Source organism: Phocoena phocoena, chromosome 5 (genome assembly GCF_963924675.1).
Source record: "Phocoena phocoena chromosome 5, mPhoPho1.1, whole genome shotgun sequence".
In the NCBI taxonomy this organism is placed as follows: Eukaryota; Metazoa; Chordata; class Mammalia; order Artiodactyla; family Phocoenidae; genus Phocoena; species Phocoena phocoena.
The window spans coordinates 95,968,812-95,982,028 of NC_089223.1; the positions used below are offsets into that span (position 1 = coordinate 95,968,812).

The 13,217-nt window shown below is 45.2% G+C and overlaps 1 protein-coding gene across 1 annotated transcript in view; it reads left to right on the top strand.

The window, feature by feature from the left end:
- Positions 1 to 2,592: 2,592 nt before the first annotated feature.
- Positions 2,593 to 13,217, top strand: part of PROM1 (prominin 1) — a 96,369-nt gene continuing 85,744 nt past the window's right edge. Inside the window, exon 1 of the mRNA XM_065877255.1 lies at positions 2,593 to 2,815. Coding sequence (XP_065733327.1) covers positions 2,593 to 2,815 — 223 coding nt within the window. The remainder of the gene's footprint in view (positions 2,816 to 13,217) is intronic.

Consider the following 13,217-nt stretch of genomic DNA (forward strand, 5'->3'; position numbering starts at 1 on the left):
TAGTGTGCTTTCCCAGGGAAGTACCCAGACCTTCTTTTTTGGAACAACGATTCAAACTGAGATGAAAAACCTCTTCCTTTTTGCCTTGACTTTTATCGATTGTCTAATGTTTCATAAGTAGTGAGATGTTCGTAAAAGTGGTCTAAACTTTAAGAGGGACCTACCCTCTGGAGCAAGATGCACGTGCCGCTCAGGTGCTGCCCTAACTCAGTGGAACACCCCATCTTTGCATTTCTGTTGGGATTTCTTTTCCCCTGCTTCTTCACTGAGGATGTCTGGAAGTCTGTTTATTCATAGCTCTCCCGGGGGCCTTCTGCCATTTCCCTCCCGCTGTGTTTCTCTCTGTCCTCAGCTGAGGCTTGGTGGCATTACCAGGAAGTCAGCCTTTCTTAGCAGCTGAGCCTCTAATCCGTCAGCTGCTGTGCTCCTGCCTGCCCTTTAACAGATAAGATAAGATGTGAATGTGGTGTGTGCCTGTGTGTGTCAGTGTGTGGCGTGTACGTTCCTGGTGTGTGTTTCATCTCTGTGAGTTGTGTGTCATTGTGAGTGCATGCATGGTGTGTGTGACGTGTGTGTGCATGCCCACCTGCCTGCCTGAAGCAGCACGTCCTACCCTACCTGAATAACCACACGCCCCCTCTCCTTTCACATCTTCCTCCTGCCCTGTGCAGCCCTGCAGGCTTCAGAGAGAGATCTTGCAAAAGCCGACTTGCTTTGTTTCCTTCTTATCTGTTCTCTCTGGAAAAGATTTGAAGTCTGAGCAGGGTGCTGATTCCTGGTAGAACCATTGAAAGGCTAGAGCACTTCAGAGACTGAGGACAGGTTGTTGGCAGCAGCCATGCCTGGCAGGGATTGCCCTTTGGAAACAGTCACCAGGGTCCTGGTGTGTCTGTGTCTGTGGGTGAGATGGACCTGGAAGCTAGGGGTTCCATGAGGTCGGCACTAGGTGTCACTGGGGATCTGAGTAGCCCATGATTTGATAATGGGAGAGTCAAGGGTCATTCCATTGGCAGACCTGTGCAGAAGTAATAGGAGTGGTTATGAGGCTTAGAAGATGAGGCAGTATCTAAGGGGACCTGATATGAATGAACGTCTTCATTCAAATAGCTCATTAAATCCTACCTCTTGTGTGGAGCTTTCTTCAACTTGGTGGAATATAGGTAGCGGGTCCTCTAGCCTTTTGTGCAGTGTGTCACTTTCTTGGTAGTCCCTCTCCTCTATCTTGCATTGTGTGTTTCAGGAGCACCCTGTCTTTATTTTGAAAGCTCCTGAGTGTGAATCTGATGTAGGAAAGGAAATCAGGGTGTTCCTGACCCCAGAAAAGAATGGGCAAGCAGAGTATCCCAGTTGTTTTTGATTCATCTAGGCTGTTGCAGTGGTACACGCAAAGCAGCTGTTTTGGCTTACTTGGTTTTATATTCAGCAGCTCTTACTGATAGCCAACTGTATGCCTGCCTTGTGTTCACTTCTGGGGAGAGAAACTCGAGGAGGACAGGTCCACGCTGCCCTCACTAGACACTGGGCTGGTAGCCGATTTTAGTTCCTGATCGTTCTCCCTTTCCCCAGGGGAGGGCGGGAGTCTCCCTCTGATCTGCTTCTCATCACCTGGACCCCGAGTCATCCAGGTGGTGACTTGGGACAGAGATTTCCATCAGGGCTACCCGATGAGCGTGTTAGACAGAAACCAGTGTCACCCGGCCTTAAAGAGTTTGTTCCCTGCCCTTGAGGCCACGCTTGTCTAGTTTGGGCTGGGGGTGAGTGAAGATGGGATGAAATGAGATCAGTGAGCACATTAATAAAATAAAAGGTGGAGTAAGACATATCTCCAGAGATGGGGAGAATAACCCAAAATTGGAGGAAAATTAAGCATCTCATCTATTGCTGGGGGCCTCTGCTTCTCTGACTGAAAGGGAGGGTTCTGTAGGGAGAGTGTCTTGGAGTTGGGAGAGTCCAAACTTGGGCTTTGAAAGCAAACTACTGGGTTTGAATTCTACCCCACCATGAATCAACCATGGCCTCGGGCAAGTTGCTGAAATTCGGAGTCAGTTTCCTCTTCTGTAAAATGGGATAATGCCTTAACAGAGGTTCTACCTGTAAAGCATGTAGAAAGTGTCTGGAATGTGGTAAGTGCTTAATGAATGTCAGTTTCCAAGACCACACACTCGTTACACTAGCTGGTATTTCTGGGTCTGGCCCCTAGCGTGGACCCTTCCAGCTTTCCTGCCCCTGTGCTCTGAAGCAGGCTCTGTGTTTGCTTCCTCCGCAGCGGATTAGGTTGAGGGCTTGCTCTAAAGCCTTGCAGCCTCTCCTCCAGGGGAGCTGCCGGTGCAGGCAGGCTGCAGGCATTAGTGACCCCGCCCCTTCTCTCCCTGCCAGGGATGGTGCTTTGATCCACTGACCGTCCCCCACCCCACAGCCGAGAAGATTCTCTGCCACCCTTCACCGCATGCCAACCCAGCCAGAAAGCCAAGGATTCCGCAGACTCAGTCCTCGCCACGCCTCTTCTGCACAGAAACACACTCCTGTCTTCCCCAAGGCTTCTGAAGAGGGAGGCCCCCAGTTCTACCTCATGTTTGGGGCATCTCGCTAGCTATGGCCCTTCTCCTCGGCTTCCTGCTGCTGCTGGGGCTTTATAGGGACACCATGTCAGAGGGGCCGCCGCCATCATCCACATACATTCCTGATGGTTTGGAATTTGAATTTCCTCCAACGAGCTATGAGACCAGAGATTCTTATGAAGCTGGACCTACTGGCATCCTCTTTCAAATTGTGCACATCTTCCTCCACGTGGTGCAGCCGAATGCTTTCCCTGAAGGTAAGTGCCAATGGCGGGACAAGATACAATATGTCTCCAAACCTACTCACGGGCACACACACAGTATTGTTTGTTAATGACAACACGACCAGTGCAGAATATATTCCGTATATTAAAGTGTGAGATTCAAAGTGATTGAATTGCAAGGAGCAGAAAGTATTTAGCCAGAAGTTAAGAAAAATAAGTTAAATAGGTTGTTAGGAATATGATGATAAGAAAATGAAATCAAACTGTTGCCATGTTGTTTTTCCAATTCTGTATCCTTCTTCCCCTCTTTTTTTGTTTTGTTTTGTTTTGTTTTTTGGTTAGAGTAGTGAATTGTTCTCAAGTTCATACCAAAGGTAGAAGTTAGGGTAAAAATGCAAATTCTCTGTCATCAAACGAGAAGTTAATAATGACCTCTCATGGCCATTGAAAGTTACAGATTTAACTCTCCTCCGCCCACCGCAAAATGCAGTTTTGACAGTGCTTAGGGCAAGGCCAGGGCAGACCCTACCTGTTACCTGGGTAACTTGTTTGCTTCAGGTCTAAGAGTTTGAGTGTGAAGCCAGGAGGGAACATTCATGGCATCGTGCTGTTGTTTTGTGTGCGTACTCTCTGGCCTCACCACTGCGGCTCATCTGTACTCGGAAGTCTTCGGGGTATGTGTTTTCAGGAGTGGGATTATGAAAATTCAAATGGTCTGGGAATTGTCTGCTATTAGGGTTTGGCAGTCTAAATTTTTATCGATTTAATGTTAGATCTAGCTTAAGCTTGTTCTTGAAACCACAAAGATTTGAATATTATCATTGACTACTAAACATTATAAAATTTGTAGTAATCTTTATCATCTTCCTTAGCTGGCCAGCCATCATTCATAAGCAGATTATTTGTGTGTGTGTGTGTGAGAGAGAGAGAGGGAGAGACACACACACACACACAGAGACAGAGAGAGAGAGAGAGAGAGAGAGAGAGAGACACACACACACACACAGAGACAGAGAGAGAGAGAGAGAGAGAGAGAGAGAGAGAGAGAGAGAGAGACACACACACACACACAGAGACAGAGAGAGAGAGAGAGAGAGAGAGAGAGAGAGAGAGAGAGAGAGAGAGAGACACACACACACACACAGAGACAGAGAGAGAGAGAGAGAGAGAGAGAGAGAGAGAGAGAGAGAGAGAGAGAGAGAGACACACACACACACACAGAGACAGAGAGAGAGAGAGAGAGAGAGAGAGAGAGAGAGAATGTATTTAGTGAACTTCAGCACCTCTTTATATTACGGGCAGTTTACAGATTTTCTTAATATATATTTACATAGAATTTTTTACATTTATTTGTCTCAGATTAAGCAATTGAAACAGTCTGAAGTGTAATTTTCAATTTTTTGTTAGTTTAAATTTCATTTCAATGAAGTAAATCACCCTGGGCCCTACTGTCACAGAAGAGAGTCCTGAACAAGTACTGCTTACTGTTTATGTCGCTGCTTAAAAGACTAAATTTGGAAATCCAAAGGACAGAAGTAGAAAACAAACTGAGTTTATTTATTCATGTTGAATACAAATTCACTATTCTCAATAAATATCTTTTTGTTTACTTTTGGACTTGATGTAAATATAATTGGATAAACAAACACCTACTAGTGTTTTTAGTCTTGGCTTCTTTGTTTTTTTATATAAAAAGCATAGAATTCGGTTGTTTAATACGAATTTACAGTGACTTCTTTAAAAAGATTGTGAAGTCTCCTGTGTCATTCTAAGGTAGATCATGTAATTAATCCTGTAATCTCTTTCCATATGTCGTTTTATTTTTCTCCCTCTAGATTTCATATGAAGGCTTCCTCACACTTGTTTCACAAGGGAAAACAGTATCTCTAAAGGTCTTCATTCAAATGATCAGGTTAAAAGACATCCTGCTTCCGATGCATTCTAGGGTTTTCACCTCCGACATCGTGATTAGTCTAGAATTTAAATCCTAATGTAATCTGAGGGTGTTAGCCTTGCTTGTCCCTTGACCTTCGTCAATACTTAATACTTCGGAGAAAGAAATTCCCAGAGACAGACCAGCACTACCCCTTTCAGAAAAAATTGTCAGGTTGCTTAGAGGATATAATACGGAATTTAGCAGGCGACGTCTTGGTGTGTTGGCTTTCTTCCACCATCCCATTATTCATATTCTTTCACCCAGTTACTAGGTTTCGTAATAGCCTCAAAGTGCTCAAGAGGTGCTTTGCAACATAAAGGACACTATGAGGCAATCATGTTTTTCGTGTTTTTTTTTTCCCCTTGGCATGTGACTTTTTTTTAAAAAAATTGAAGTATAGTTGATTTACAATGTCCTGTTGGTTTCAGGTGTACATCACAGTGATTCAGTTATACATACATAATAAATATATTCTTTCTCCCATATGGGTTATTATAAAATATGGAGTATAGTTCCCTATGCTATACAGTAGGTCCGTGTTGGTTATCTGTTTCATGTATAGTAGTGTGTGTCTGTTAATCCCGTCCTCCTAATTTATCCCTCCCCTCCCCTTTCCCCTTAGGTAACCATACGTTTGTTTTCTATGTCTGTGGGTCTACTTCTGTTTTGTAAATAAGTTCATTTGTATCTTTTTTCTTTCTTAGAGCCCATGTATAAGTGATATCATATGATATTTGTCATTCTCCATCTGGCTTATGTCACTTAGTATAATCTCTAGGTCCATCCATGTTGCTGCAAGTGGCATTGTTTCATTCTTTTTAACGGCTAAGTAATATTCCATTGTATATATGTACCGCATCTTCTTTAGCCATTCATCTGTCGATGGACATTTAGGTTGCTTCCAGGTCTTGGCTTTTGTAAGTAGTGTTGCTGTGACCTTTGGGACCACTGCATTTCATGAGCACCAAAACAGAGGCAGATGTCTTGATAAGTGAAGATGCAAGAGAGAGAGAGAGAGAGAGAGAAAGAGATAGATTTATATGTATTAGCTTAACTAAATACATCAACCAAAGCAGATGACTTCAGGATGAGTCCTCTGTGGAGTAACATCTTCACAGAAGACAATATCCCACAGGTCTGTTCTTTCATGTGAGAGAGAAGTTTTGAGTGCACAGTCCCAGCACAGGAGCAGAAGAAGAAGGGACGGCCCTGGAGCCTTGGATCCTTCTTTTCATGCTATCATTGGGGAGTTTTCCACATTTACATCCTGTTTCCAACCAAAGTGGAATACCCAGTTTTGCATTTGGAGCTCTCTAAAGAGAAGCCCATCCTGGTAAATACAGGATGGAAAGGTTTTGTTTAGCTGGGGCTTGAGACAAAGGCCTATTCCTGGATAGAAGAAAAGATTAGCTTAGATTAGACCAGGCAGACAGGTAACTCTACAGCTCGGCAGAGTGTGCTCTAGTACCTGGTGGGTATTTCATAAATCCTGCCCTGATCTGAAGCTGCAAGGGAGATGTGGTGTCCTGGGCTTGGCTCACTAAGAAGACAGTGATGGCTTACATTAGCGGGGAATCGTCTGTCCATTCATTAACCTAGAAAGGGTGTTGAGGGCAGGATGTGCGTCTGTATGTGGCGGGGGTGGGAGGCCATGGGGGGAGCTGGGGAAAGAGCATTCCAGGCAGAGGAAACGGCATGTCCATGGAGTGGAGGAGACCGTGGTTCATGGTGGACCCGTGAAGTGTGTATTCATGGAGTAAGTCTGCCAGGGTTGGGCAGCCAGAGCTGGAGGACCCTGACTGGCAGGCCAGAGAGTTCTGTAGCGGGAAGGAAGCTAAGGCAGCATCACAGGTTTCATTCACTTGACAAGCATTATTGAAAGCACTGCCTTCTGTGGTGCACCTTGCTGGGTGCTATGAGCCAGTGTGGTAGTGGACTTGGGTTTTGGGAAAAGAATCTGACAGCAGCTGATAAGATAGGTCACAGGGAGGGTGAGGTTCCTGCAGTGGTCCAGAGGGTGGTAATAATGAACTAATGTGGGATGAGGCAAAAGTAATGGGGGAAACAGAGGCAGGGTCCATTCTGTGTCCAAAAGACTTGCTTTAAGTCCTAGCTCTTGCCTATTAGCCGCAAGGTGATCTAGGCCAACTTAATTTTCAGAGCCTCTGCTTTCATAGATGTAATGTGACTCTAATCATAACCCACTCTATAGCTTTTATCTGTGAGGCTTAAATAAAAGGATGCATGTAAAGCCGATGTTTAAAACCATGCCTGAAAGGCACAGAGAAAAATCCTCAATAAACGTGGCTGCTCTTAGTATTATTACTCGAGAGGAAGAATTGACCAAATTTGACACCAAAATTGGTGTCTCGAGGGATGTAGGAAAGAAAAGGTGTCTCCAGGAGGGATCTTTACAATGTCCTTGTTGCTCCTCCCTCAGCAACACTACATGGAGTTGCCTTGTAAGAAGCGATTGTGTTGCTTTTGAAGTTAAGTGGGTTGTGTCTCCCCAGGAAGCCCCACAGCAGCAGAACTGGCTCTAGAAGCCAAGATTTGGATGTAACGCTAGTTTACCGAGTAGTCTTTACTCCCACAAAAATATCTGCATCTCGTGGGTTCTTGTTTTTTCTCTGTTCTCTCCTCCTCTCCCCAGCATCTGCTGTAAGGCACACTGTGCAAAGTGTTAGCTCATTTGAATCTCCCAGCAACTTTGAGAGGTAGATGATGGAGGTACATGGTGGTCTTATTTCTATTTATTACATCCCCCTTTACAGATTGGAAAACTAAGTCAGGACAAGATTACATGTTCAAAGCACACAACTAGCCACTGGCAGATTGAGAACCCCCTGTCTCCAGGACTATTTTTCCTGTATTCTACAGCTTACTTTGTGGGTAATTGATTTCCTTTTTATTTTATCATACTGCTTTTAAAATGATCGTGAGCTACCATGAAAAATAGTAATTTTTGCACATTGAAAGCGTGCATTGCAGAAGATTATCTGGTGTGAATGGTGAGCAGTGCCTTTTCCAATTTGGGGTGTCTGTGATGAATTTGGCATAAATCATGACCCAGGTCCGAGCCTTTTTAATGGAACAAGTGAAAAAAAGGTCTCCTCAGCTTTTATTTTTTTATAAATGTATTTATTTTTGGCTGCGTTGGGTCTTTGTTGCTGTGTGCGGGCTTTCTCTAGTTGCGGCGAGTGGGGGCTACTCTTCGTTGCGGTGCGCGGGCTTCTCACTGCGGTGACTTCTCTTGTTGCAGAGCACGGGCTCTAGGCACGCAGGCTTCAGTGGCTGTGGTACGCAGGCTCAGCAGTTGTAGCTTGCGGGCTCTAGAGTGCAGGCTCAGTGGTTGTGGCGCACGGGCTTAGTTGCTCCGTGACATGTGGGATATTCCCGGACCAGGGCTCGAACCCGTGTCCACTGCATTGGCAGGTGGATTCTTAACCACTGTGCCACCAGGGAAGCCCTGCTTTTATTGCTATAGAAAATTTCTAAAATCATTTTCCACTCTGTTTTGGCATATTTTTAAATTAGATTTTAGGATGGTTGACCTATTTGTAACAACATTTTCTGCTAATCTGATTTGATCCTGGGAGTTGGTGGGTCTGGGGGCGGAGCTGGGGAAGTGGTAGAAGCGGGGAAGAGGGAAGAGTTAAGCTTGGTTTCCTCAGACTTCGAGATGCCACCAGGATGTGATATTAACTGAGAGTCCTTCTGTTGCAGGTAACAGAAACCTATCAGCAAAGGCAATCAGAAAAGGGGTTTATCAACAACAAGGTCCTACGGTATAGCACAGGGAACTATATTCAATATCTTGTAATAAACCATAATAGAAAAGAATATGAAATGTATATATCCTTTTATATATATGTGTGTGTGTGTGTGTGTGTGTGTCTGTGTGTGTGTATGTTTAACTGAATCACTTTGATTCTGGTGATCACACCAGAAACTAACACAACATTGTAAATCAACAATACTTCAATAAAAAAAATTTTTTTAAAAAGGGGTTTATCATGAGGACTTCGGGTTACTTCATGACGCTCAAGGGGGTTGGGGAGGGGATCAAGCCAGCAGGGACTCGACCTGGCTCCCATCTTGGCCCCTCTCTGCCCCGTGGCCTCTTCATTCCTCCTCCTTCCCATCCCCCTTTCTGGGTTCTCCCATCCTGTAATCCTCCTGGTGGAGAGCTAGGCTGCCAACGTCATAGGTTTCAGGCCAGCTTCCTGGAGAGCGAGTGGCTAGTCATTCTCTCTCTTTTAGTCCCAAGTGTCAGTTCCAGTCCTGCCCGGGGCCAGTCGCCAACCACGGGCCCTTCGGGTAACTGTGGCTACAGTCACACCTCGTGCCTGGGCCGGGTGCTGTGAGCCTGGCACTGTGAGGCACTGCTGGCCCTGTGGCATCACAGGCAGGGAGGTGGTTTCCAGAAAAGGGGTTGTTGGATGGACAGCCCAATAGGTGTGTCCGTGCCAATGTCCACCGAGAATTAGGATGTTTTATTATATCCAGCACCTGTGTGTTCTTACTTAATCAGATGGAGCCAGCGCTTGTCTTCTTTGCATCACGTGACCCAGGTTGGCAATGGGCCTGGCCATAAATAAGGTCATGGAGGGAAAGGACTAACATTAGTTGATCCTGTCTCCCCAGTGTCACTCACTGTGCTGGGCAGTCTACGGCTGTCATCTCTTTGCATCCGAACAATTACAGCGGCAAACAGCTGGTATGTGCCGGCTTTCAGGGATTTGAACAACTCAGCAACTCTGTGAGCTTGGGGCTATTAATCTCGTTTTACAGAAGAGGAAGCTGGGGTTCAGAGAGCTAACTGACTTGACCAGGGTCACAAAACTAGCCAGTGGCAGAGCCAGGGTTTGAATTCAGGCAGGCTGGGTTGATTGTCCAGGCTCATAGTTGCCACTTGTATTTTGCTGATAAGGGAAGTGAGACTCAGGGAAGTTAAGGGAGTGTTCCGAGGTCACACACACTGATGGCTAAGGGACCAAGCCAAGGTTTGACCCAGAGCCCTGTGATGCCCACGCCTGGGCTTGTCTCCCCTTGTGCTCCCTGGAAGGGGCTGTGTCTGGAGACTGTAACAGGCACTCCTTTAATCCATCTGATGTGTCTTCTGCTTCATAGTACAGCTTCCAGTGCTAAACTGAAAAATGAGTCCTGTTGACTGTATTTTCATAAACTTGTCCACAAAGTCCTGAAACGTGCCCCTGCCTTCCCGTAAGTGAGCAGTAGAGGTAGGCTGTGCCCTTCTGGAAAATAAATGTGTGCCAGTGCCGTGAAAGACACAAGAAGGAAAGCTTCCTGGTCTCCAGCGATGATGTCCTTTCTGAGGTCTTCAAATACATGCAGGAAATGAGAGATTAAGTATGAATGTAAATAAACAGAGGCCACGCCAGCCGCTGCTGGTTGAAGCCCATGTGGTATTAGACATTGCTGTCTACTGGGTGGAAGTTCCAAAATGTACACTTGGAGAAGCAGCCGTCCAGTGTGGTCTGGATGGGGCAATGCTGGGGCAGAAGCATACAGCAGGAGGGACATTACAGGAGGGGTGGCCTGAGGCAGGCTTGCCACGTACCCTCTGCTTGGCTGGGGTCTAGATTCGGAAATGAGCCCAACACTTGAGTGGTAGTGATGAGCCTGCACTCTGGAGCCTCTGCCTGGGTTTGATTCCTGGCTTCTATGTTGACGAGCTTTGTGACCTTGGGCAAGTGACTTAAACTCTCTGTTCCTGAGTTTTCCCTCTGTAAAATGAAGATAATTATAATAGTACTTTGGGGATCATCATAATATTTAAATTATAAAGCAACGAGGACCTTGTCTGATAAACTAAGTGCTATATAAGTGTTTGTTAAGTAAAATATGAATGTATAAAACCCATATTCATTATAAGCTTTTAAATTAATCTTACGTCTTGATGATCACATGGACAGAAGGGCAAGTATTTATGTGACTCCCACTGCACTGGTTTCTTAGGGATGCTGTAACAAATCATCACAAACTGAGTGGCTGAAAACATCAGAAATTTATTCTGTCATAGTTCTGAGAACCAGAAAATCAAGATATTGGCACTCAGGGAGGCTGAAGCCTCTAGAGGAGAATCCTTCCTTGCTTCCTCCAGCTTCTGGTGTCTCCAGGTGTTCCTTGGCTTGTGGCTGCATCATTCCAATCTCTGCCCATCTTCACATCTGCCTTCTGTGTCTCTGGCTCAGATCTCCCTTTGCTTTCTTTTATAAAGGCATCTGTCATTGGATTTAGAGCCCATCCTATATCCAGTATGATCTTATCTCAAGATCCTTAACTTAATTTTATCTTCAAAGACCCTTTTTCCAAATAAGGTCACATTCACAGATTCCCGGGGTCAGGACTTGGACATATCTTTTTGGGGGCAACCATTCAGCCCATGACACCTATTACATACTTCTTTAGTTCTTCCAGAGAAGAGCTCAGAGATATTAAGTGATGTGCCCAAGGTCATATTTCTGAAAAATGATGGAACCAGATTCAGAGCTGACTTGTCTGATTCCAAGTTCTTGAATTTCCATCCTGTAAGTATGTAGTGAGCTAGACCTGTTGCTGTTTGGCAGAGATGGCGTCGACTGGGTTCCCCTGCTCTCAAAAGGCTAACCTTGAGCACAGAGACCTCCACCTCCACAGTCAGCTCTGATGCAGGAGGGCTGGTCCTTGCTGACTATCTGGCATGAATAGTGTGCTCATGGCTGTCGAGAGGAGGGATTAGTCACGATGGGGCAATTGCAGAAGACTTCCTGGAGGAAGGAACATTTGAACTGAACTTTACGGGTGTGGAAGAGTTCAGGAAGCAGAGGAGAGCATTCCAGGTGCACAAGCAGAGACCTGAGTGATGCAAGTTGAGACAGGAGCTTGTAGGATGTGGCCTGGGGAGCAGTGAGGCCAGAGGACCTGCATGTCTGGGAGATTGTCAGGCCATGAACTTGGGGAGTAGCTTGTGGACAGATGGCAGACAGGCTCTGGAATGTCAGACCAACGTGTGCATGGGGTTGGAAGACAGTGGAAAGTGGGCATCACTCAGTAAACCTGTAACCCCAACCAAAGCTACAGGAAGGAGGCGGTGGAGGGGTGGGGAGTGGGGTATGCATTGTCTGCTGTTTCTCGAAATTCTCATGTACACTTGGGCACCAGTGACCTAGCTCAGTGTTACTCCAGGTGTGGCCTTTGGACCAAAAGCATCAGGCATCACGTGGGAGTTTGTTACAAATGAAGATTCTTGGGCCCTACATACTAAATCAGAATTTCCTAGTTTTTTAATTTAAAAATATTTTTAAAAATTGTATGCATACAGAAAAGTGCACCTAAACCTACAGCCTGATGGCTTTTCATAAACTGCATACATCTGTGCAACTAGGCCCCAGATCAAGAAAAAGAATAAGCCCCCAGAAGAGCCCTCTCTTGTTTCCTGGTGACTGTCCCCAACTCATCCCAAGGATAACCCTCTCCTGATTGTTAATAGTGTAGATTTGTTATGCCCGGTAGAACACAGTAGTATGTTCTCTTTGGTTTCTGGCTTCTTTTACTCACCATTTTATTTGTGAGATTCATCCATATTGTTGCATGTAGTTGTAAATATTCACTGTTGTTGTTGTGTACTATTCTATCACATGAATATACCATAATTTATGTATCCATCCTACTGGATTGGCGTTTGAGAGGTTTCCATTTGGGACCTGTTTTAGTCAGCTTGGGCTGCTATAACAAAATACCATAGACTGGATGGCTTAAACAGCATACATTTCTTTCTCACAGTTCTGGAGGCTAGAGGTCCTAGATTAAGGTGCCAGCAGATTTGATGTCTGGTGACAGTCCTTTTCCTGGTTTGCAGATGGCTGCCTCCTTGCTGTGTCCTCACCTGGTGGAGGGAGAGAGGGTTCTTGTCTCTTCCTCTTCTTACAAGGGCACTAATCCCTCCACAAGCCCACCCTCATGACTTCATCTAAACTCATAACGTCCCAAAGGCCCCACCTCCAAACACCATCATACAGGAGGTTAGGGATTCAATATATGAATTTGTGGGGACATAAACATTCAGTCCATAGCAGGGCCTTTATACATAGTGCTGCAATGAAGATTTTCGTACGTGTTTTTTGGTGACTATATATACACATTGCTGTTGGGTATATACCTAGGAGTGAATTGCTGGGCCATAGGGTAAACATTTTTTCACCTTCAGTAACACTACCAAACAGCTCTCCAAAGTGAGTATACCAACCAAATCCTTAAACTTTTTTTTTTTATTATGGAGAATTTCAGGTATGTGCAGAAGTAGAAGAGTCTGAAGGGCCCTCACTTACCCACCACCCTAGATTCAACAACTCAACTCACGACCAATCTTGTTTATTTCTACCTCTACCCACTCCTTTTACTCACCCCCTTCATTTTGAAGCAAATCGCAGTTTTTCTATCATTTCCTCTGTAAATATTTCAGTGTATTTCCTTAAAAATAAAGACATCATTCTG